This window comes from Symphalangus syndactylus, chromosome 7 (assembly GCF_028878055.3).
Source record: "Symphalangus syndactylus isolate Jambi chromosome 7, NHGRI_mSymSyn1-v2.1_pri, whole genome shotgun sequence".
Taxonomy (NCBI): Eukaryota; Metazoa; Chordata; class Mammalia; order Primates; family Hylobatidae; genus Symphalangus; species Symphalangus syndactylus.
Genome location: NC_072429.2, coordinates 25,109,863 through 25,137,094, shown reverse-complemented (window position 1 = coordinate 25,137,094; position 27,232 = coordinate 25,109,863). Strand labels below are relative to the sequence as shown.

The 27,232-nt window shown below is 35.7% G+C and overlaps 1 protein-coding gene across 1 annotated transcript; it reads left to right on the top strand.

Moving 5' to 3' along the window:
• The first annotated feature begins 1,501 nt into the window (after positions 1 to 1,501).
• Positions 1,502 to 18,561, top strand: GABRA6 (gamma-aminobutyric acid type A receptor subunit alpha6). Its single transcript, XM_055285370.2, has 9 exons — positions 1,502 to 1,921; positions 2,125 to 2,243; positions 2,831 to 2,898; positions 4,840 to 5,060; positions 5,145 to 5,227; positions 5,525 to 5,668; positions 6,085 to 6,237; positions 7,816 to 8,075; positions 17,466 to 18,561. Exons 1-9 carry the CDS (start codon positions 1,884 to 1,886, stop codon positions 17,739 to 17,741), a joined length of 1,362 nt encoding a protein of 453 aa, XP_055141345.1. The 5' UTR covers positions 1,502 to 1,883; the 3' UTR covers positions 17,742 to 18,561.
• Positions 18,562 to 27,232: the final 8,671 nt, after the last annotated feature.

Here is a 27,232-nt window from a genome sequence, read left to right as displayed (position 1 = left end):
AAAACCCTCACAAAGCTTTCTCTCTGATGACACAAATCAGAGATGAACGGTAAACGTTTCGATAGAAAAAAAAGAGACACACATCTAAAAATGATAACAGGGATAAATATAGGGTTCTCTGGTTGAAAAAAAGTTGTGATTAATCTGAAGAGAATTATTTCATAGCATCATATATACCAGATATTTAGGGGATTTAAGTAATAGCACAATTAATGTGAGTTGAAAATACATTGTGGTCACCAGTGGCTGTAGGTTTAAAGGAGAATAAAAAGAATGAGTAAAGATGTGAAAATTGGATCCCATAACGAACACAAAAAGGTTTTAGGGGTGTTTCCCTTAAATTAGAGAAAACATTGTAGGTATCTTCATTTAAATGGCTGCCATGTGTCTTTCCCTGACAATAATGTATTCAAATGTTCCTCAAATGATTTATGTCATGTTCTCAAGTGTGACTGTTACGGCTGTGCTATATGTCTGTAATAGTTACCATGGCCTTTGTAGAATTTGAATTCCAAAGGCACAGATTGTGAACTGGGTGAGTAAGGAATGAATTTGGCAGGAGGATGGTGAATTGAGACTTTTGATCCTTAATCTTATGTTCCTGAATTTAAATATCTATGTATGTGTGTGTATAATATATATTATAAAATATAATATTTTATATTATATGTATTTTTATAATATATATTTTATATTATATATTTTTTATAATATACATTCTATATAATATATATTCTATATATTCTATATAATAGATATACATGCAGAAATATATATTCAAAATGCCTTTAAAAATTTTTTTATTTAATAAATTTTTTATTTAATAAATTTTTATTTAAAGAAAAGATTAAAATTTTAAGGCTTAAATGAACTTTTTTTGACTACAACTTCCTCCTAGCAGAACTGAGAATAGAATGTTGTTTCTTGGATTCAGACATTTTCCTTTCGACCTGTGGCAAGCCTAATAAAATAGTGCCAGAATCATCAGCATTAACCACATGTATAGATGCTTTATTTTTGCAACATTTCTGCATGAGGAGCCTTAACCTGCTATTTCTCAGGCATTGTCTGCTATAGGTGGCATTCCAGAAACTGACCAGGTCTCTAATGATAGCAGTAGATCCCACTTCTGTCTTAGCTTGAGATGACACACCTTTGACAAGAAGGGTCAGAAAAGTACCTTTAAAAAAATATTTACTCAACAGCAAGATGGCCACAAGTTGTTCTGCTGTGTTACAAGTGCTGGTAAATAAATCATGAGGAATAATTTTTAAATACATAAGGGTGTGGCTGTAGCTAGTAATGCTGATGAAAATCAGAAAGGGAATCCAAGAGGGTCCCAATAGTGTTAGACTTTTTAAACAGTAAGAGCTGTGTAGGAATCCTTCTGTGAACCATAAAAATAATAAACACTGAGCCCATTGGAACATAATCTCGATCAGCAAGATGCCACTGCTTTCCAGATTTCCTCACAGGGCCCTGCTAATTCCATGCCAAAACTGGCAGTGGATTTCTTCCTTCTAATCTCTCCTAATGCCTTATTCGATTATTGTCACTGCTCTCCGACCATGCACTGTCCCTTCAGACTCTCATTTCCCAACTGAGTCAGTCAGAGGAGCCTGGGTGTCTGCAGGACATAATCTAAGACCATAAACCACCTTGTTCCACGTGAGAAAAAGGAAACAAGAAAGAAGGGAGCCAGGGGAACCCTGCAAATTTTTAGGCAGCCTCTTTTATCTATTGGATTACTGACTTGAGGCAAACAAGGAACAGAGATATGAAGGGTTTGAAAGATTTCTCCAGTTGATTGGCGAAGGAGAGCTGGCTAGTAGGGAGGACGACCCTAGGAGGAGGGTGAATTGTGCATTTCAGTGCACTGCAGGATGGCGTCGCCTCTGCCCTGGCTGTGCATTATTCTGTGGTGAGTAAGATTCTTTTTCCTGATTTTTCTTTTTATCTCAGAGGAAAGGAAAAGTATACATCCATTGGGTGACTCCTATATCAAATCATGAAAAGAGGCCAGAAGTGATGTAGCATGTATTTGTGACAGGGTGGAATAGAGTAGATTAGACAAAACCTCTTCTCTGAGTCTGGGAGTAAGGATCATTGACTCTCTACTCACAGGCTAGAAAATGCCCTAGGGAAACTCGAAGATGAAGGCAACTTCTACTCAGAAAATGTCAGTCGGATCCTGGACAACTTGCTTGAAGGCTATGACAATCGGCTGCGGCCGGGATTTGGAGGTAAGAAGCTGCATCTTTGCTACACAAACACCTGTAGTCTCCTTCCTCCGTTTCTGCCCTTTAAAGACCCAGAAGAGTCAGAAACGAGGTGGTGGGAAGGGGCAGGGGTACGAGAGAGAGACCATGTGTATGTTCCCATCCAGTCTCTGCCTCATCCGCCATTAGTAGCCTTGTTCAAGTTATTTGAACTCTCTAAGCCTCATATCCTAAATTGCAGTATGAGTATATGATCAATGTTTGCCTCATAGAGTTGTATGAGTGCAAAATGAGACTATTCATGTAAACAGTTTTCTTAGCACTTTCCTATTAAAGCCATCAATATACATTAGTTATTATCATTTTCATTAGAATGAATCTAGCTTCTTTCAATCCTTAATGTTCTCCCAATTGACTAGAATAAATTCAAAATAAGGCCGCTGACGTGAGTTTTCAGAATTGAGAGACCCAAGGATCCCCACTACTGGAATGCAATAGGACACATTGCAGATACTGGCTATGATAAGTAAGGGGTTTGGTGGTAGAGGGCTGAGATCAATCCCTTTAACATCAGTGGTGATAATCGTTTCATCCCTCCGGGCTAATTTCAGGTGCTGTCACTGAAGTCAAAACAGACATTTATGTGACCAGTTTTGGGCCCGTGTCAGATGTGGAGATGGTGAGTAAGTTCTAAGTGAGTTGGGTGTTTTCATTTCAGGGAGGAGAGTGGAGTCCCAAAACTAATGATAATGGGCATTGCCGCCAAGCTTGGCTCCAGATTCATGACACAATATGTGTATTCATGCTGGGAGGGCATGACCATTAGAACAGATTCCTGGCTTAATCTTCACATTTCACTAAGGGCTTGAACATTTTAAGCTGAGGGACTTTTTAAAATTATGTCCTCTCTTCCATCCACATACTATGCACTAATTCTTCCCTCCAAAGAGAAGAGTTTTTTCCCTTTCTTTGTGAAGCTCTAGCAAATTTATTGGAGGAAGAAAAAAAAACACACAGATCTTATTCCATATAAAAGTTTATTGAGTATGTCTATAAAACCTAAAGCATAATTGTCTTTTGTGGCAACATCATTATCAGTACATTTTATTAAAACAGTAAAGAGGTCATTTGGAAAGGCTGATGCTCTCCATCTTTTACATTGAGGATGGACCAGTAGGTGTTCTGGGGACTCTGTTCCAGGTACAGATGGCTGTAGCATTCGTAAGAGGGTATTTATAGTAAGTAGCAATGAAAACTTGAACTCATCTTTTAGAACAAAGTGTATCATGGTATTCTTTTACGGTTCTCAGGTGGCATTTCTCTCTAAAATGGAAATGTAAATATGAATGCTGAAGTAAACATAACTGTCTTTAAAGAGGTTCATCATTAGGTTTTATTAGGGAAATGTAATTCTAAAGAAACAGTTATTGGAGACTTTTTCATTTTCCGCTTTTTTAAGTTGGCAAGAAGATGTAAAGAAAGGGAAAAGGAAAGAGTAAAGGAAGCAGAGAAAGGGATATGGAGGAAAAGAAGGAAGAAATAAAATTGAAAGAAAGGGAAAGAGGGAGGAAGGGCTTTATTCAAGAGATAATTATCTTACTATATAAGGAGAAAGAAGAGTTAGCAATATTCAGAATCCTGAATTATTTTAGTATCATATTTTTCATTCCTGTTCTAAGCCACTCCAAGTATAAACAACTACCACAATTTGCTATTGTATTGTTGAAGTCTGGGTATACTTAGTGTTCTATTTTATGCTTGTGTCTGTTTTTACAGTTTATTTGTACAACAGATCCCTATTATATTCTGAGTCATTATTGTATGGGTATATTGCTTGTCAAATTATATTTTTAAAATGTAATCACTACTTGCCATAATAAGTTTCATAAAGTAATTTATATAAGTAGGCAAAGCAATTATTGGCAATACTTTGATGTAATTACAAGTTGTTATTTGTTATTGACTTTTGCAATAGCTCTTATTATAATTCTTAAACATTTTAATGTTATTTCATAAAAGCCACAAATTAACTCATAATTTTGATTATACATAGTTAAATGATACCCTCTTTAGAATAATCATGGTAACACTTGTTTTTATGTTCCCTGAGAACAATATAAAATAATTTTGATGTGCAGCTATAGTGTGTTTATCAAGTAAGGTTTATCTATGTGTGGAGTTTTACTGAATGGTACTCTGAAGCTCTGAGATACCTTTGAGGGTGAATGAGGTGCAAAGGGAATAGTTAGTCTAACCGATGGTATAAAGGCCAGCCAGCACAAAGGCTAAACTAAGTATTTCCATAATTTTTTTCTAGATTAAGGAGGACATATTGATAGATGGAAATATGGATGACTGGATAGATAAAGAGGAAGAATATTAAGGAAAGTCAAGGTGGAGGAGGGAAGTTTACACATCACAGCACTATCTTTTATAACAATGCAAACTTTCTGAGTTTGAGAATAATAATAACTGGCTAAAATTATAGCTTTGTGAGAAATTATTGCCATAAAAAGTTGCTTTATTGCTTAAGTTTTGAGATTGGGTGTATAGGCTAGTGAATAAACTATTCTTAGCAAACTATCTTTCCAGCCCACGCAAATATTTTATTTTCTCTTAGGAGTATACAATGGATGTTTTTTTCCGCCAGACTTGGACTGATGAGAGGTTGAAGTTTGGGGGGCCAACTGAGATTCTGAGTTTGAATAACTTGATGGTCAGTAAAATCTGGACGCCTGACACCTTTTTCAGAAATGGTAAAAAGTCCATTGCTCACAACATGACAACTCCTAATAAACTCTTCAGAATAATGCAGAATGGAACCATTTTATACACCATGAGGTGAGGTTTCTCCAATTCTATTTTCCCTGCCTAAATGGTATGTCCATAATACTAACTCAGAACCGTTGTTTTCAATGTTCCTAGGCTTACCATCAATGCTGACTGTCCCATGAGGCTGGTTAACTTTCCTATGGATGGGCATGCTTGTCCACTCAAGTTTGGGAGTTGTAAGTTATAACAGGCTTCTGAGAGTCAAATAATACATCCAAAATATATAATTACTTGGTTTTAGTTGATACCGGAAATCAAGGAAGAAATAGAATCATGACACTATCAGTGTGATTCTAGGAATATACTTAATCATTCTGTCAGTCTCATAAATTGAGGCTTTAGTCATCAAGATTAAAGAAAACATTAAATACAATTTATGTTTGTATTTCCTTTTATAGACAGTGTGCACTTTGAACAAAAAAAAGACAACTCATCAAATTCACTGCTATATTTAATTTGTTTCAAATATTTAGATGCTTATCCCAAAAGTGAAATCATATATACATGGAAAAAAGGACCACTTTACTCAGTAGAAGTCCCAGAAGAATCTTCGAGCCTTCTCCAGTATGATCTAATTGGACAAACAGTATCTAGTGAGACAATTAAATCTAACACAGGTAGGAATTTGACCAAAGGATGGAAATAATCCCTCAGGATGACTCCAGTGCACATTTTCAAAATATCTATTTATTTTTCCTTTGCCTTAGCCATTCTTAGCTAAGCATGCTGTTTTGAAGTGATGAGTAGCTTTCCTTAAAATTGATTTTGCAACCAGGTGCATATAAAGATTTGTGTGATCTTGGAATAAGTAGTTTTTTTTATGTATATGATATAAAGAACCCTACTGAAAACAATGAGCTGATGTGTCTCTTCGCTCTATCATCTGCTGATCAAGTAGATTTCTCATATACTGAAATGTACCTTTGCTTGTTTTCTTCCAATGTTAATTTAAAAATTGTCAAGATTTATATTCAACTGCATTCTTTTTCAGACTGTCAGCAGTAATAATACTGACATATGTGTCTTCCAACAGGTGAATACGTTATAATGACAGTTTACTTCCATTTGCAAAGGAAGATGGGCTACTTCATGATACAGATATACACTCCTTGCATTATGACAGTCATTCTTTCCCAGGTGTCTTTCTGGATTAATAAGGAGTCCGTCCCAGCAAGAACTGTTTTTGGTATGTCTCACATTTTGTACTTCATGTACATTCATCCTCCACCTTTCATTGCTTGTGTATTTTGAGTAAATATTCACACCGGTGCACTTTTTCAATCCACAAAGAAAATAGGTTCCTGTCTCATCCAGACATATGTATCATGCAAATCAGTCATTATATCACAAGTTGTGTGATGAATCAACAAAAATTTTGTCTCAGTGAGAATTATGGCTGGTTTCCTATGACTTTCATGTGTCCTATTTGCAGTGCTTTATCTTGATTTTGTTTGTCATAACTGAGGAAAAGCAGAAAGTTGAAAACTACATGTAAATCCATGAAAGCAAAACATTAAGGTATTGAACACAGTAATACATAAGTTGTATACTCCTTTTATTAGGTTGACCCATATAAAATTGTCATTTCGTCAATTTTTTATGATTCAACCTACATATTTAGTTCCACTTATAGATAGAATCACTATTAATTTTGATAAAACAAAATTAAATAATAAGAAAAAGAGCTTCAACTGGAAACATCAGTGACACATTCCAATGTTTTTCCTGGGTTTAATGATTATAAACTTAGTAGTCTGTAAGATAGACCTGAATTGAATAGAAATCATAAATCTTGATTTTTTAAAATTTACTGTTAAAATAGATTTTTAGAAAATTACAAAAGAATGCCAACATAATGATGTTGACCACAAATATTATACATCTCCTAATTGTATAAATTCCCCAGGTCATAGTTCAAGAAGGAAAACTGCCAGCAAGTGAGTGATAAATTTTATCTTCTAATGAGTAAATATTATACCTTAAAATCTAGCTAGAAATACAAACAAATTAGGTAACCTAATTTTATGCTAATATTTATACCATTTTTATTTATTAACTATCATTTAACACATTAGCTGGTAAAACTGATCTGAAATTCAAGTTTTTTTTCTTTTTCTTTCTTTTTTTTTTTTGAGACGGAGTCTCCTTCTGTCGCCCAGGCTGGAGTGCAGTGGCGCGATCTCGGCTCACTGCAAGCTCCGCCTCCCGGGTTCACGCCATTCTCCTGCCTCAGCCTCTCCAAGTAGCTGGGACTACAGGTGCCCGCCACCAAGCCCGGCTAATTTTCTGTATTTTTAGTAGAGACGGGGTTTCACCGTGTTAGCCAGGATAGAATGGTCTTGATCCCCTGACCTCGTGATCCGCCCGCCTTGGCCTCCCAAACTGTTGGGATTATAGGTGTGAGCAACCGCTCCCGGCCTCAAGTTTTTTTTTTTCTTAAGTGGTAATAATTTGTTACAAGTTCTCTCAAGCCCTAAACAACTAGAACTATTTACGACTTAAATTTTACAATAACTAGTTCGATTCAGCAAACTCAAAATTTTTTGAGCAGTTATAATGTATAAGTCACTTCACTAAATATTGAAAGATTCAGAAATGATAATACTTATGATAATAATTATGAACAATTATAATACAAAAAATATTTTTAAAAATTACTTTGCCTTGGTAGAGTGTTTTATCTTCTCCTCTGACACATTCTCATTTGATTTTGCCATAGGATTCCCAGTGCTAATATTACATTTCCTATTCTTTTTTATTTTAGGGATCACCACTGTTTTAACTATGACCACTTTGAGCATTAGTGCTCGGCACTCTTTGCCAAAAGTGTCATATGCCACTGCCATGGATTGGTTCATAGCTGTTTGCTTTGCTTTCGTCTTCTCTGCTCTTATCGAGTTCGCAGCTGTCAACTACTTTACCAATCTTCAGACACAGAAGGCCAAAAGGAAGGCACAGATTGCAGCCCCACCCACAGTGACAATATCAAAAGCTACTGAACCTTTGGAAGCTGAGATTGTTTTGGTAATTGTTTGCTTTTTCTATCATTACCTACTGTAGGAAAAAGCAGCCTAAATAGTGATCAGAAACAACGAAAGTGTCCAAAAGTAATGTGAGTTGAGCACAGGTTATATATAACTGTAGTTTCAAGAGCAAGGCCAGTTTCTGTTCCAACTTCACAGAGAAAAGCTATGCAACAATCCTTCATTTATCTTTGCTGTAAACTTTGGGCATTCTTCTTTCATCATCCTCACTTATACTGGCAGATTCCAGGCTCTCAGAGGAGACTAGAAAATTCTAAGTCTTTAGATGTTTCTTTTGAACAAAATCACTTGTACCAACTAGGGGGAAAAAGTAAAACAAGAAAAAAATGTTTTTTCTAATGAGGTTTCAGAGTCTGCAGAAAAGAAACAGGGACTTCTATGGAATGGACAATTTTTGTTATAAATCCGCTTGCTGCTTTATTTCAAGAGGGCAAAGCATCTGTAAATAATGAATAATAGATTTTCTGAATGTTGAGTCATAACCCGATAATTTGATTCATATTAAAACATTTTCATATTCACATTTGTATATTAAATATATGTATATAAATGAGTTTACAGTCAGTGGCTTACATTCAGTGAGAAATAGTTATAAATTTTTGTTAAATTTGCTGTGGCTAAGCTCTGGTCCCCAGAGGTTTTTGAATAAGAAACAAATGGTAACATTAATATTTCAAGGGCCGTTAATATGCCCCCAGATTTCAATTTTGCATAAAAGTAAATTATAACAACAATTAAGCTGAACATACTTATTTTAATGGATAATAAAACTGATTGACAGGCATAAATTTTTATTTTAATACAAATCTTAAAGAGCTCTTAGAAGAGGAATATTTTGCTCTGTGAATTCAAGTAAGGCAGACACTTTGAACTGAAAATTTTTTTACAACTGATCAATTCTAGTAAGCATTTGCATATCTGAAAACTACGTGCAGCTCACTAATCCTCAGTTTAACTTTATGATAAACGTTTTAAAGCGATTTGTTTTTTATTTTTCAGAATCTGTGGCACTGTTGACTAAAAAGGTCATCATTTTCTTATTGAAATTTTGTCTTTGATAAACTAAGAAACTTGTTTGAGAATTTATATTTTCTCCAAGAAATGAGAGGCCATCCCCATAATATGTAGAAATACATAATTTAAGAATTTTTTAATTAGCCCTTATTTAAAAAAATAAAGAAAAAAGAAAAAAATGCCATTCAGTGATCCAGTTTAATTGCCTTCTTTTACAAGTGGAAAACACAGTCTAGAAGAGAGAAAATATTAGTTTCTAGTTGGTAGAAAATCTAGGAATTGATTCAAAAACTTTGTATAAGCCGAATGCGGTGGCTCATGCCTGTCATCCCAGCATTTTGGGAGGCTGAGCTGGAAGGATCACTTGAAGCCAGGAGTTAAAAATCAGAATGGGCAACATAGCAGGCTGACCCCCATATCTGCAAAAATAAAAAATAAAAAATTGCTCTGTGGTGGTGGCATATGCTTGCAGTTCTAGCTATTCAGGGAACTGAGGCAAGAAGATGGCTTGCATACAGGATTTTGAAGTTACAGTGAGCCATGATCACGCCACTGAACTCCATCCTGGGAGACACATTTAGACACTGTCTCTGTAATAATAATAATAATAATCAGAAGAAGAAGAAGAACCTCTGAAATCCACAACATTACAGAGACTGAGTCCACCCTCCCCAAGAATTCCTTAAAGACTGAAATATACCAGGGTGCGTACCACAGGATAAAACATTTTAAGAATGTAGTTGAGTCCCAAAATTCTTCCTTTGACTTAATAATATATTCTTTATGTATATGTAGTTTGAAAGGTCACCAAAATATAAATTTCATAACAAAAATATCCTAGTCTGCAGACTTGCTCCACAATGTTAAAACCATTTTTTGTCATGATAAATTCCAAATGTTTCTGAGAATTATTTTGTGTTAGTAGAAATAAGTGATTCTGTTACAAGATATCTGTATGCATATAAGTATATAATCTATATATTGTCCATAGGTCATATACATATTAATATATATCTATAAATGAAAAAAGTGCTTATCAGAATTCAGCTTACCAGTTTCTTATTTGAGTAATGTAGTAAAAGTGAAAAAAAAAAGATGGTCAAAAACAGAAAAAAAAAGGATCCATTTTGAATATGCTCATAGGTCAGATATTGAAATAAAAAAAAGACCAATTTTTTTGCTTTACCTTTTTTGAAATATGCAGTACTGAGAAGAGGATGATTTCAAATCCTTGGAGAAAACGTAATCACCTCCTCAGGCTATTATTTTAAAGATATAATTTATTAATTTAAGATGGAATTTAAGATCTCAGGTTTTGATATAAACTGTCTCCTATAAACCTAAAATAGTAACATATAATGAGTAGGTCTTCTGGGAAGCTAGATTTCAAGAAACGGTATGTAAATAATCTCCAAGTACTTTTTTCCTGCAGGTGGCATTTATTTTTTCTTCTGAAAAATTATATTTCTGAACCTGGTTTTACTTAAAATATTTTAAAGCAACACATAGGTAAATTTTGATTCTAAAAGGCTGAAGTGTAAAAATAAACATAAAAACAAAAATGACCAAATCAAACAATGTAAACCTTGAAGGTATCAAAACTAAATATAGGTGATTACATAGGACATTTGCATTATATTTGTTCCTGTCAAACCTTGGCAAGTTGTCTTATATGATGTAGAGGAACAAACATAAATTACACATTTGCAATTTATACTACACAATGGTATATTTTGATTGCAAGACATTTTCTTCCAAATACCATGACATTTAAAAATACCTATTCAGTTGTAATCAAAACAACGTTATTTGAATAAGTTTGACATTGAAACAGCAAACTAATGTGGTGAAGTTGAAATGAAATTAAGTGCTTGGATATTTCATATGATTCTATGTTGTATATTTTAATAGGTTCATTGTTTTTCACAAGAAACTACTTAGAGTGAATGTGGGTAAAAGTTGATTCATTTTATCACTTTGATTCTGACCTTAAAACATAATAATAATGGAGAAACTCAAGAATTTAAAATCTAGATCTCAAACCCAAAAAGGCACCTTAAAGCTAAATCTTCAGAAATGCTCTATAGACTAATTATCTTTCTGTTTTTAAGACATATGGAATTGGGTATTTTATTTTTTATTGATTATTTCTGGAAAAGAAATTGTCAACAGTGTTTTTCCTGCTTATATGGTGATTTTTTCTTATTGTTTTTATCTAGCATGCTACCTTAACATTAGAGGGTTACTTATGTCTTCATGAGTTTCACAGCCTATTAACATGTCTGGAGTATACCTGTACCTATACTGTGTGTAAGACCAACTTTGGTCCTTGATTTCTTTTTGCATAGTTTGCTAGTTTCCTTGTTATTTTAAAGGCCTAAGCCCTCACCACTATGTTCCTGAGAGTCAATCACTCACCCATTCCATCTGCAATCCACTGAGCAGTGTCATTATTCTCAGTGTAGCTTCTCTTCTTTACATGGGTGTGATGCCTTTTGTAAATTATATAACACAAGATTAACCAAAATTTCATTAGTCAGGACAATTATTATATTCATGTTGATTGCACTATTTATTAATTTCCTTTTTTTCTTTTCATCTGGCACCTATTTATTGACTACTTTTGCATTCATTGAATTATTCATACCATATATATTTGATAAGTGCCTTTATGTGCCAGGCCTTTTGTAGAGTGCTGAGGATATATTAGTGAGTGATATCAGAGGGCCTCTTCCCTCATGGAGCTTCTTGTCCAGCAGGAAGTGAGAGAGATCAATGAGCCTTAATAATACCTTGTAATAAAGCCTGTCATTAGAGATGTATAGTGAGCTGCAGAAGAGCCATGCAAAAGTGTCTAACTCAGTCTGGAGAGGTTTTCATTTCTAGAGGAGTGATGTCTAAGCTAAGAACAGAAAAGAAATTAGCCTGGCTCTGTGCTACAAGCTCTAAGCCAGTTGCTACAAACTTGGGCATAGAGAGAGAAATAAGATATATACCCTTCCTGTGCTCCTTTTTAAGGTGGTAAAGTGCACTGGGCCATTACCATGCTGCTTTTATCTATGTAGAGAGATGTGAAGAATAGAATACTGAAAGATTTACCTTGCCTACTCCAAATATTGCACAGATTTTTTTTTTTTTTTTTTTTTTGAGACGGAGTCTCGCTCTGTCTCCCAGGCTGGAGCAGATCTTTTTCTAGTACTGTCATTGTTCCCTATAATTAAGGACTGAATTAAGACGATTAAAGACTCTATGCACCAGAACGATCACAGTGCCCTTCATGATTGTGCCATTGTATGAATTATGGGGAAGGCAGGATGGGTTAGATGAAGGTTGTAGGTGGTTAGCCCCTTCCCCATACCTTCTATCAAATCCCCATCCAGTACTTCATTATGAACCCTCCAAACATTCTGATATGTTTTCTAGACATGTTCCCTAGCACCATAGATCAACTATTCAATATATTGCTGCCAATAAGCTGCGTGTCTGTAGAAATTCTGGAGTTGTGTCTGTTTTCAACTCTACCAGCTGAAACACAAACACAGGAAAACCCAACAGTTTTAATTTTCCCCATAATGATTAATATGATGACTTTTGCAAACTATCAATACTAAGTGTTTTCAAAAACTATTTTCTCTTATTGGTGTTGTCCCTCTTTGCTCTTTGTAAAAACAAATGCTTGGTTTATCCCCTTAGCAAAGCAGCCCTGGTTAGAATATCTTTTTAAATGGCGGGGGCGATAGGTTACCTCTCAGACCTACTGAGACTCATTGAATTACATATAACAATCTGTCTAAATACTTCCTAAACACCTTTTCTCTCTATCAAATAGTTGATTGTCATAAAGTCCAGTTTGACTTCAAGTACCTTTGCAATATGACATTACTTGAAACAAAGCAGTGCTCTATAAATACCTAAAGCAGGATGGCACTCAGCAGCAGGGGAGCCCTGCAAAAATTCAAAACCACAGGCGTTCCACTCAAAACAGTGACAGCCCCAAGCTGAGCCCTCATCTGGACTCTGATAAAAGCCTATTTTACCATCAGCTGAAGCTGCTATGCTTACAATAAAGCAGGCAGGGACTGATGCAAACCTGTAGCTTAAATGGCTCACAAAATTTGCTTTCTTTTCATTTCAGAAATTCAGCGTGTTCCTTCTAAACTGATGTCCAATCTCCTTGTGCTGTCAACTGCCAGTTATTTAGCCGCGGATTATCCAGATGTAGGGTAGCCAGGCCTCTTACATTTCCTTTAGCCTATCATATTTGCTGCCTGTTAGAAATTTCCCCAATCACTCCTGGGCAGTGGAACACTTGTGAATCTAAGCCAGTGATTTCCTATGGGGAGCTATTTCCCCGCAAAGACATTTGGCAATGTCTGGAGATACACCTTGAGGTGGAGGTGGCTAATGGTTATCATGTTGGTAGAGGCCAGGGATGCTGCTCTACAACCCAGGACAGAGAATGGTCCTCCATAACAAAGAGTGATTGGCCCCAAAAGGTCAGTAGTTCTGACCTTGGGACACTGTGCCCAAAACGCTAAAGCTGATAGGAAGAATAGCATAATAATTGTTAAGAGTGCGGTCTGTGGCATCAGAGGGAAATTGAATTCAGGTCCTGCCACTCATTACCTTTGTGAGCTTCCTGCTTAAGCTTCCATTTGCTCATCTATCAAATGAAGATAATATGACATCGTGGATTTTTTGAAGAAATTCGTGAAATAATATTTGAAAATTGCCTTGTAATGCTAGTCAACAATAAGCTTTTAGAACTGGTACTTATAATGTAATATAAAACTGTATTAAAATACAATGTAACATAATCATAAAACTTTTCACCCCTCTCTTTGCCTACCTCCTCCAACAAATCTTGGGAAATGCTTAGATTTTTTTCATTTGTTGATTCGGCATTTGTTTAGTAAAGAAATACTGTGTTTTAAATACTTGCTAGGCACTGTGGAATGCTCATACATATGAATAATGTGCCTTCTACCATTAAAGAGTTTCCATGCTAGGAAAGGAGATAAGCCACAACAAAAATAATTATACCTACAAAAGAGAAAATAATAATATCTACAAGAGTCATAATAACTAGGCAGAAAAATGCATAAGGCTGGAGAAATCAGTGATGGTAGGTGTTAATGAGTTTGGTAGCAAAAGATATGAGGGAAAGATAAAAATGGGTGGCAGGTGGATGTTATTTCAGACAAAGAAGAAATAAAGATAGGTGAGTGGTGAGAATGAGAAGCAGACATATTTTGAAAATGATTTAAAAATAGATATAGCTAAGATTCCTGAGCAAAAAATATATGTACATATGTGTATGTGTGTGTATATATATACACATATATGTGTGTGTATATAGCTTTATATCATGCCTTTTTCTTAAATTCTTAAAAACATAGGAAAAAACTTACGTGTTAAGTAATGTTTGTCCCTACCTTCACAGATAGAAACTTGAAGCTGAGAGAGAATTAGAGGCTATGGCACCTAGGAGGTGTTTAAATCATATTGCACGCAATTAGTAGCTATGAAACTGTAATCTAGAGATTTCTGACTCTCCTTGTTCTCTTAACTCCTAGGAAACCCTCCACAGAAATTGTTTGGGGAAGTAGATGAGGAAAAGGGGAATGTTAATGTAGGAAACCTTTAATTTCAATATAATTTTAATTTTTTAATTTAGGTAAAATTACTGTATCCATTTTACTATAAATTTTTCATGGTGCTTGGTTCTGAATGGTACTTCTGACCTCTGGACCATAACTATCTGGGAATGCTCCCTAAGTCTTTTATGACACTGTGACAATGCACAGATTCATAAATAACTGCCCCCACCATGTCTCTAAAAAACAGGGGAGAATAAGCAAGGCTTTACATTTTTATGGTACTTAATGTTTTATAGTCACTGCTTTATTCCAATGAACTAGGCATGTCTTCCCTCTTTCTACCTAAAATAGAAAGAAAAACATGTTTCAGACAGATAATGCATGCTGTTAAAAGTCAAAATGAGTGTAGAAAGAAAATCTGCTCTGAAGGCTGGCTTCTTTCTACTCTATCATGATTCTTATAAATGTTTGCTAGAGGAAAGTATTTTAGTGTTCCATATGTGGGAGGAGGATGGCTCTTTTTAGAGGGTGAAACAGTGACACCTTTTGCTCTTTCAGGTACAGAATATTTTAATACTATATTTAATAGGTGAAAATTTAGAGTCTGAGAAACATGATAGAAAATTCTTGAAAAATGGTTCTGTGTTCTCTAGGAGAGGCAGCATGCACTGAGACAGTTACTCTGCTTCTATCCGCACACAGCCTGGTGATTCTGGGCACAGTAGTCCTCAGCTGTCATCTTTTTTTTTTTTTTTAATGGAGTCTTGCTCTGTCCCCAGGCTGGAGTGCAGTGGCGCCATTTTGGTTCACCGAAATCTCTGCCTCCCGGGTTCAAGTGATTCTCCTGCCTCAGCCTCCTAAGTAGTTGGGATTACAGGTGCCTGCTACCATACCGGCTAATTTTTGTATTTCTAATAGAGACAGGGTTTCACCATGTTGGCCAGGCTGGTCTTGAACTCCTGACGTTGTGACCCACCCACCTCAGCCTCCCAAAGCTGGGATTACAAGCGTCAGCCACCATGCACGGCCCATCTATTTTTAATAGAAAGTTTCCCTTATCTCCTCTTCAAGAGCAGCATATTAGCCCTTCTAATATCTTAAACTCTCTTCTACCTCTAAGACCTATGACTAATTTAATTCTGTCCAGAGTACCACAGTACTGGGCCGATAGATAAGAAAGATAGCCCTTGCTTGGAATTCACTGTGGTTTTTTCAAATCAAATCTTGACTACACCATTTGTTTTTGCTTTTGGTAAAGAAACACTTTTCTCCATGGCCCCTAAAAACAGTGAATTTAAGCTCTCTATGAGAACTATTATTATTTAGATACCCAGTAAGTTTCATGGCAAATCAAACAGCAAAATCAAGAGGGGAACATAGAAAAGAATTTTTGGGGGTTGTTGTCCCTGTAATCCAAATATCACCACGGTCATTTTGGTCCTGTGGCTCAACCAGCACAGGGGAGGCAGCTGTCTTATACTGTTGCCGCAGTGTTGCTGGCTAAAGCCACGGGAGTTTGCCCACGTGGGTCATATACCCTGCCAGGCAGCAAAGTGGCATTTTGCTGCCAGCAAGGAAACAAGGCCATTTTACAATATCAGGGGTAATGCACAGCAAGTGTTTGAAGGCAGAGGCCCAGCAAAGACAAGCTAGCCACAAGGAGGGTGATTGTTACAGGATGCAGACAAGAAAAGATAGGAATCAGAGGAGGGCCCCCTAGACACCAACAGCATGAAAGGAATCTAAATCAAACAGAATCAGAGTCTCTGAACTAGGCCCAATACTTTAGAATAAAGATGAGAAAAATGTTGGAATGAAACTGGCATTGAAATTGACCATTGGAGTTTATTGCTAGCCCTGCCATCATGGACAAGGCATTTCCCCTATCTGGACCCTAGCCTCACTTGCCAGTTATTGTGTTAAACATCCCATTCAAGACTACAGTTGATTGTCTCATGATTTCAGTGAAACAGGAGCTTTACTGATAGAAAGGAGCATATAACAAATCTGAGTTTAGTAAATGAATCATTTTTAGTGACTAAAGGTAGAGAAAGACAAGTTAGAGAGTTCTGAATGGGAAGTAAGGAGTATACAATATAGAAATTCTGAGCTAAGAGGCATGTATATTTCAAGGTATGAACAGTCATCCTACTCAATTTAAGGATATTTATTCCTTGTCACTGGCCTTTGGCATACATAGGCTAATTTTATTTATTTTTTAAATCTTTAAATCATAGCTGATTCAAGCATATGAGTGTGCAAAGATGAGAATGTAGGCTGGGAATGTGTATAGATGAATGGTGTTAATAAACCAGGCTGTAATTTTTTTGTACTAATTGTCCACATATTCCAAATTGGAATTCACTCCTCCTCCCAATACACACCATTGCCCAAGCCCATTGCCCTACAGACTAATGCACAACCAGGGGTGGCTATGCCTCTGCAACCTGGCTCGTCTTTCCCTAAGGATACAATGCTTACCGTAGTTCTGTGAAATGAAACGTGCTTTGTGTTGTTTGCTGATGTATTGAGTAATAGAATGTCAGATGAAAGCAAGTAAATTATTTTACAATGTATTTTAAGCCTTACTTGGAAAAGTAACACCATCAAATACTATTAAGAATTCGTTGATGTTTGATTTTACATAGAAAGTAAATTGTCAATAAATATTTGTCAATGGTGAAAGAATGAATAAATAAGCAATTAAGCAATATCTATTCTTTCCTTTGGGCTTAATATTTGTCTTTTTTCCACAGCATCCTGACTCCAAATATCATCTGAAGAAAAGAATCACTTCTCTATCCTTGCCAATAGTTTCATCTTCCGAGGCCAATAAAGTGCTCACTAGAGCACCCATCTTACAATCAACACCTGTCACGCCCCCACCACTCTCGCCAGCCTTTGGAGGCACCAGTAAAATAGACCAGTATTCTCGAATTCTCTTCCCAGTTGCATTTGCAGGATTCAACCTTGTGTACTGGGTAGTTTATCTTTCCAAAGATACAATGGAAGTGAGTAGCAGTGTTGAATAGCTTGCAGCCAGGACAACCTGAATTCTATAAGTTCTTGTTTCCTGTTTCCTGTGTTTTCTTAAAAAATAGCATTGAGACTTGTGTAGATGTTTCTCATAACATGAAATCAAACTGGAAATCTGTAACGCAGCTTCAGTAAGCATGTGTGGGCAAAAAAGCAATAATCCTACTCCCTGAAACAGAAAGTTGAAGATTGCTGAAAAATATGAATTTTCTGTATGTCAGAGAAAAACTTTATGAGGATAAAATGGGTTCAAGATGAATTTGTCAACCTTTGTCTTCCATTGTTCAATATTTTTAATTGTCACTGTGAATAACATTTACCATAAGGCAGATAAAATAAGAAATGCTGACACTTCCAAAGGTTGCCTTAAAATATGTTTATTTTGGCTTAGTTCCCGAGAGAGCAAAATATAAATGCAGTCTAAATATTTATCAGTAGGTTAATACCAGCATGTTGGAGGCCTTTATGCTAGTAAAATGGCTTTCAGTGGCATTGTAAGGCCTACATTGAGCTTAGCCATTTGTTTTTAACCTTGCTGTGCTCTTTTACCTCAATAAAATGTGGTGTTTGTATACATATAAATTATACATAGCTCATAAATTATGTATGCATATGTACATAGCTGTAGTTGGACTAAAATTCAGTGTGTTTTATCCTACTAAATTCTCCTTTTAAAATAATACACTTACCATAATTCTATGAGGTTGTAGAAAAAAGTACTCATTATAAGGAAGCCTTGTATATTATGACTATGGTTATCTCTTGTGTTTTCCACATTTCCAATTATAACACTAAATAAAACAACAATAAACATGGTTCTCTGGATCTGTTTCATGCAACTAGAGAGAGACTTTCTTTAGGTGTGAAGAAGTGAAGTGGTTACCTCTACCCCAATGTTATTGCCCCTGGTGAGAGGTAGGAGAAATGGGACAACCAGGCACAGTTACCTAGCTCTGATAAAAGATTGAATTTATATTCAAGTAGTTAATCTTTCCTTTTTTCCTGCTCAATCAACAATGAAAAATGAATAAGACTACTCTTCTCCCTTTCCATTACTCCCGTTCTTTCCTGATGCTTCACTCTAACAGTATTTCTCCCACATAGAATTCTTATAGGGAAGTAGGAACTAAGAGTAGGAGAAAGCATGTGGTGTGATTTGTCTAAGTGGACAAACCCCTCATTAGATGTTCCTGGGTCTTAAATATCATAGAGATCACCTGGAGACCAGCACCCAGAAAAAAAATTAATACTACTACTGTCTTAATTTTACCCAGAAAAATGCAAATATACTACAGCTAAACAACTTGAAGTTTAATTGAAACAGCACTCTACTAAGTGTGAGGAGACTGAGGTCTCTGTGCAACTTCTGTATCATTTAGCTCCTTGGCCCAATATCTTTGTTTTGGGGAGACTCAGCTTTATTCTCATCTATAGAATGAGGGAGATGTTTGATGCTCTTCAAAGACCCTTTCATTTTGAACCATGTATGTTCGTTTCATAATTATTATTTTCTATCTAAATAAAATTGGTATAATTATACAGGGTATATTAAATAATTAGATGTCAGGTTGGTGTTAGTCATCTTATATGCTAGGTCTCATTTAATCTACCTTACAAACCTGTAAAGAATATACTGCTATTATCTCCATTTAAAGATGAAGAAACTAAGGCTCAAAGAAGATGAATAATTTTGTTCCAAATCAAAGAGTACTCAAGTGTTATAGCTGATAATCAAACCCAAGCAGTGTGAATCCATAGCTTGCTCATTTAACCATACCTATACATGTCCTCATCTAATATGATATGAGCCTATTCTTTTATCCCCTCTTATATTCTCTAGTATTGTCTCACTTGTATGCCACTTTTTGTAATAATTGTCCTGGGGTTCTGACTTCACCTGTGCCCCTCCTCAGCATTCATTCTACATCTCACTCATTACGCTCAGTCAGCATTTATGCTTAGAGCTGGAACAGATACATAAAATCAAGTAAAGAATTATAGACCTTATGTTCCTCCCTTATGAAGGGATCTTTCAAGAAAAAAACTTTATACAATTATAAAACTTTCAAATTCTCAGGATTACAGAGAATGCTGTTTCTCAATGTATGTCATGGGATGGTAATAGTGGTTAAGTGAAAATAAAACAGTTTCCTTAGTTAAAAAACTGGAGGAGAGATGTTGAGTCAAGGTGAAACAAATGTCTTTTCTACTGGACTTCTCACAGCCATGATGATACTTACGGGCACTATAATAAATCTCTAATACTGTAACATTTCCCAAATTCATATAACTCTAAGTATCATTTTGCATGGAGGAAATCCTGGGAGTGGCATTTTCCAGAAAGCAATTTAGAAAACACCACAGAAGATTCTATTTATTCTATTCCCTCTAAGGAGGGGCTCATCAGAGCCAGGTCTCAGATCTCTGTGGTTTGTCCATGGCTGCTAAAATCTCAGGAGCCTGAAGGAGAACACTTGCATATTTGGGCAAGGCTTCTTGAAGAAGGGCTGCTTGGCTGAAACTGGTAACTGGGAGGACACAATGAGGCTGGTTCTGGGAATTCAAAAAACTGGAGACTGAAACCAACTGTTGTCACAAGGTGAAAGGTAACATCGAAAGAAAAAAAGTAAGTCAATGAAAGAGACAAAATTTCTTTCCTTTTCCTCCTGTCTTCCTGTCTCACTCCTCTGCTATCAGCAGAACCTCAGAGAAATCCTTGTGTCAGAGAAGAAATGAAAATTACAGAGTTCCAGCCCAGGCATCATGAAATAGAGTATAGGGGTTGGATATAGAGCTGACAGATAATTGCTTACCAACTAGCATAGCTTACCTCTTTGTTTATTCAGTACCATACACACACTTTTGTATATATTAATATTTATACTGTTTCACAGCAGTAAGATGCAAGTATCCTTCATACAAACAAATATGCTCTCATCATTTGTCCAAAAAGGAGGTACATAAAAATCCCAACAGTTACAGTATCCATCTCTAGGCAATCATCACATCTATTTCTGAGTGATGCTATTTACTCTTTCACAACCACAGTCCCACCAGAATATTCTGTTTCCTAAAGACTCAATTACAAAATATTGTATTAGTCTGTTCACATGCTGCTAATAAAGGCATATCATAGACTGAGTAATTTATAAAGGAAAGAGATTTAATTGACTCACAGTACCACATGGCTGGGGAGGCCTCCCAATCATGGTGGAAGATCTAGGGACATCTTCCATGGCAGCAGGCAAGAGAGAGCCTGTGTAGGGGAACTCGCCTTTATAAAACCGTCAGATCTCATGAGACTTACTCGCTATCATGAGAACAGCATGGGAAAGACCTGCCCCCATGATTAAATTACCTCCTACCAAGTCCCTCCCACAACACGTGGGAATTATGGGACCTACAATTCAAGAAGAGATTTGGGAGGGGACACAGACAAACTGTATAAAATATCTAAGATGAAAAAAACTTTATATAAAATAGTAAGGTGACAGCAAAAGGGAGGTAAAAAAAAATGAGACCTTTTAGTATATGCAAAGGCAAATATATCTACATATCTATTTGACATTTGTGCATATATAGCTCTATGTATGAAAAGGATAACCAGTGAAGAGTAAGATTTGTATAAGTGCTATAGTCTTCATGGCTGTAGTTGCTATTTACAAATTCCCTCTTCCACTAGCCTTTTCTCTTAGTCAACATCTTAGCTGTTAGAATTGGAGTTCTTTACCTGGCAGAGTTACTGAAGGGTCTTAATCCATAGTCTTGTCAGATCCAGGAAGAGGGATTCCTTTCACTAGCAAGAAAATCTTAGAAATTCTTGAGTGGTAAGATTCTCAGTATTAACTGAGTCCACTCAGATGTCATCATACAAGTTTCGGCCTCATTGTTCTTCACAATTCAGGTCCTAAATTTTTCCTAAGTGGCAGAGCAAGTGCAAGATTTCAATTTATATTGGAATTCTACATTAGCACAAATAAAATATGCATCTGCTTTTTAAAGAGAAGACAGTCCTGCAGCTACAAAAACTAAGAAATTATTTTGGCTACCATATGAGCGCTTTTGTTCCTTTTTCATTCAAACTGAGAGCTAAAAATGCCAAACTTACACTTTTCTGTCTGTAGATTCTCCAGTCAGAGGAGGACATCCCACCCACAGTTTTTGTAGTCATCATAACTACTATAATAATTAAGTGTAGAAGACTTAGTGTCTTTTACTGCATTATAATAAACTAGAAGTGATTTTAATTAACTGATGTGACTTGATGTCATGAATTACTAGTATCTCATTTCCCATTTGCAAGGAAGTCAATATTTCATTAAAAGCCATAGACATGACCAAATACATCCTAGAATCTCTTGGTATCAAGTGCATTCCAGACAGAAAAATAGCTATCATTCCTAAGGCTGGGGGCACAAGAGAAGAAAGGGATTGGGATTATCTTCTTGGGGGAAGATCCCGAAGAAGCTGGGGCCCAAACCTTCAAGAAGGAAGTAATGGCCAGGGGTGCGGCGGCTCACGCCTGTAATCCCAGCAGTTTGGGAGGCCGAGGCGGGTAGATCACGAGGTCAGGAGATCGAGACCATCCTGGCTAACACGGTGAAACTCCATCTCTACTAAAAATACAAAAAATTAGCCGGGTGTGGTGGCGGGCGCCTGTAGTCCCAGCTACCCAGGAGGCTGAGGCAGGCGAATGGCGTGAACCAGGGAGGCAGAGCTTGCAGTGAGCCACTGCACTCCCCGGGACTGAGCAAGACTCCGTCTCAAAAAAAAAAAAAAAAAAACTAAGAAAGAAGTAAGATCTGTATTAGCCTAATGAGGCTAATCCTGGAAATATAATAAGAATTTAGAGTCCGAAACGACTGCTGCTGCCGGGATGGAGGGCCATTATCAGGATGGTCCTCATGCAGGAAGGGCATTAGGATGAATCAAAGAAGTCTTTTCTTCCCTTTTTCTCCTGCCTTTTTATCTCCCTATCCTGCCTTCTATTCTCAGAACTGAGTAGGAAGCATCTGAAAAGGAGAAATGAAAGCTGTGCAGATCAGCACCAGCATTACAAAGTAAACTATAAAAGGGTGGATTTGCAACTAAAAGAGACAATACCTTAAACACAAATACACCCTGAGACCTGAACTATTTGGGCATCCAGTGTAAATCTTTTAAAATGCTTCCTTAATGGTTGAATTTCAGGGGCCATAATCTGTTGCAAGAGCCATATAGGAGAAGACACACTTTTTGTCATAAAGTACTTACTGGTTAAAAATTCATTTCCATATGCTACATCAAATGAATTTATATATGCAAATTCCTTAGAACAGTGTTTGCTATATGTAATAATTATTGACAATATCATCATCATTCATCTTATATCCTAGCATTAAGCATTGATATACAATTGATACAATAAATGTTAGAAGCATTTCATGTCAGAGTTGTGAAATATGTAATCATGAATGAACTTGCTTAAAATAAAAATGAGCTAATACAAAAATAAAACAACTGCTATTATACCGGAAAGAAAACAAAGCAAAAACCCAAATCACTGCTGAAATGTTTGAGTTGCATGCAATGCTAGTAATCAAATGGGTACATTTTAAAGAGCTTCCCACAAAATTTCACTATTTGATTATGCTTCATTGTTTAATAATGTCCTTAGCCCACAATTTTGGTAGTTTAATGCTTTATGTTCCAGAAAGATCGATAACAATTATTGTTTTAAATCTTCCAGAACCTGGGTTTCATTCATCTTTCTGACTGCATGTGTTAGTGAGCATTTGAGTAAATACTGAGGGAAAACCTGAGAGTATTTCTCCAATTACATAATGCTTGTTTGAATGGGATTCTTCCAAACTAAACTCTTCACATACAGAGTCAGAAAGATAATATGCACATATCTATTCTTAGCATTTTTAAAATTAGATTGCTTGCTTTTCAGTGATTACAAAATAAATTGACAAGACTACGTTCTTGTATAACTTCTACATTTTTGTTCTAATTGCACACATTAAAATCCCATAATTTTGCAACTATTCTGGGATTATTTCTTCTTGTTTTGGTGGTGGTTTATTAACTTGTTTTCAATGTCTAACTTTAACATTTATCCAAATGTAGCAATGCCTCACTTTCATTTGCAGTTCACTTTTCTTAATTTTTCAGAAAACCAATTACGTTATACTCAGGCCAGAATCCTCCCAACTCTTGCCACCATCTCCAACTGTAGAACATAGTCAAAATAAATAAACCAAAATAAAAGAACCGAAAGACAAGCATTTTATTCACAGTAGTCCCTACATCCTCATTCAAAGATTACTCACTCATATATTAAATCTAGTTCAGATAGTTGATTTGTTTCTTAGCCCAAACTGGGTAAGAGGAATAAAATATAAAGAAATAGGGGGCTTTAGAATCAGAGAAGTAGAAATGACAGCTTGTAACAAGTAGTAAGACAAAAGAATATAAACATCAGGTTCAAAATTATGGACTCATTTTGCATTGGGGGCATACAGCCCTCCATTATAAAAGTAAAATGGTGCAGTCTTAATGGCCTGATGCCATCAATGCACTGTAATAGATCCTCAGTCTGGATTAGGAAATCCACAGGGAATCACTTACTTCTCAGGGCCTTCATCCCTGTATCTTTATACTTTGGGAGTTTGATTTAATGACTTCCAAAATCCCTTTAGAATCTAAATTTATATTATTTTATAATAATTTTATAAAGAGTTTTCAGTGACATTTAAAATGTCAGAAGAGTGTGACACCTTTTAAAATATTTCTACTAAAATCATTAAAGTAAATGAAAGTAGTTAATTCTTAATGTTAATAAATTAACTTGTGATTCAGCATGTAACTGAAATTTTTCCATGTTTTCATGTATTACTTGGTTTAATCTTTACCACATTTCTATCAAGTAGATTGCATTGATGCATATTGTACAAATGAGGAAACTGAGGCTCAGACGGGTGATGTTAATTGCATAATATATCATGATGAGAAAAGATCCAGAACTTATTTTTTTCTTCTAGAAAACTTTGTACTATTTCCCTAAGTAGCATAGATAATTTTCTGTTTTACGGAGGCCCAGACAACTAGAAATGTTCCGGTTTTCAAAATTGGACATGCAGCTGGTTCTATTCCAACTGTGGTCAGTGGTTAGGAGCATCGCTCCTGACCTTGGCTATGTGCAGCTATAGATTCCGCTGTTGTACTAGGTGGCCCAAGTTTCTGCAGAAATATTCAAATGATTGAAAGTGATTCCCACTCTAAGCCACCGCATAACTTCAATACCCTCTTATTACTGAAGGCTTGCTGATACATGGAAAGTTTTTTCTCTCTCTTTTTCAATATGACTATTTACTTATTTATTTTTTAAAAAAGCAGGTTATTTCTATGTATTTTGAGTAAAGAAGTATGCACAAATATTCATCCATGACATCTAGAGCATAAGTTATTATCCCCTTTCTTCAAGAAGTTATGCAAGAGTGGAAATAACACAAAAGAGATAACATTTCATAGCAGTGATCATGGGCTATAAAGGTGGTCTTAAACACCCAAACACTTTCTAAACAGGCCATCTTAGACAAGTTACATAAACTCTAGTAACCTTGGTTTTCTCATCTATAAACTAGTGATAATAATATTAGATTGGTGCAAAAATTAATTGAGTTTTTTGCCATTAAAAAAATGGCAAAAACCACAATTACTTTTGCACCATTAATTAATACTTCTTAGCTTATTGAGCTGTTGTGAGAATTAAATGAATAAATATATATAAGTATGTAAAATAGCCTCTGACATATAACATGTTGGAAAAAAAGTTATTATTTGCTGTGTCAGAACTACCTCTTATTAGCCCAGTGACAATTAGAGATACCTGAACACTACACATTGGGATTTATTTTTCTTACTGCCCTAGTGCCTAATGCAGTATCTGGTATATTATAGATACTCCACATTTTTTAAAAATAAATCTCATTTACTTCTTCAAAGATTGTTTTTCATCTCTAGTGGACCCAAAATACCACTTTTGCCTACCTGAATGGGTTATTGCAACTCATATAATATGTTTGCTTTTATAAAGCCTGTTGAGGAAGATATTAAGATACTTGCCTCGCACTTTAAAGACAAGGAGACAGATCACATGACTTGCTCACAGTCAACAAAGAAGAGAAGAGCAAGAATTTGAATCCAAGTCTGTCTTGTGTCTGCACTAGAATGCTTTGTTGCTTTTCTCAATTATCCTATGCATTACAAATTCGTTTGTGAGAAGGGGCTTAGAATACTGAGAAGCAGTACATGAATATAAGGCACTTGTTTATGTCAGTGAATTTGTAGCAGTACTCTCTTAAGAACAAATTCCTCTGATTGAATCATGCACCCTCTTTCTGCTTATGAGTTTATTTTAGATATTGGGAAGCAATATGTAGGGGAGAGTAGATGAAGGTAGAGTGCTCTTGCTATTGCCCCACAGACAATCCAAATGGGTCTATTATCTAGTATACGCACTATTCATACTGTTTCATCTTTCTAGTAATTGTCCATCTACTGGCTCTTATCTCATTGTTATTATCGAAAACAGATTTAGATCAGACCATTAGGAAATTCATTAGCAGGTCACATTGGAGAAAAAACCCACTAACACATTTGTAAAATTATCCATGAATTTAGTATTGCCATTTATCACCAGAATGATTCAATGTACTAGGCTGAAAAATAAGGATACCACAACTCCTTTATTATAGATACAAGAATTAAAATGTAAAATATAGAGATTCTTTTATAGTGCCTGACACATATTAAGAACTCAATAAACTATAGCACATTGGGAATAGCAATTGAGATGAAGTATGCAGTTTTTTTAAACTAAAGTACCCATAGATAAATCAATGTCAAAGAAAGTGTCACATTCTTCATATATTAAGCAAATATTTACATTCATATCAAGCGCAATCATTAAGTTTAAAAGAGAGCCTGCATAGACAGGGGCATGCTAAACACATGCAAACTTATCAAGTATGATGACCATAAATTATGTATGTCAAGCTCTCACAGCTTCATAGATTGATGTGCAATTCAATACACATCATATGCAAGGCTTTCTGTATTTCTCCTTTTTATAAACATATTTTCCATTATTAACCTGAAATGTAAACATCCATTCATCATGAGCACTTATCATGTCCCAAATCTATACTGAAATTTAAAAGAAAAAAATAATATATACCCTATGCACTCAAGGAACTCAGTCTAGTGAAAAGAAACATCAGCAGATAATTAGAATCCAGGAAAAGAAGTGCTAATAGAGATATTTATAACACAATATGGCACTAATGAAGAAGACATGAGTAGTTGAGTGCCATAATCTGCTGGGGCATTAAGTAACACAGGAAGAGAAAGTGATCTTTATCAAACTGGCTCACTCCCCAAACTTGTTCATTTTGCAGTTCTCAATGGAAACTACTGCAATAGAAGTTAACAGATATGGAGG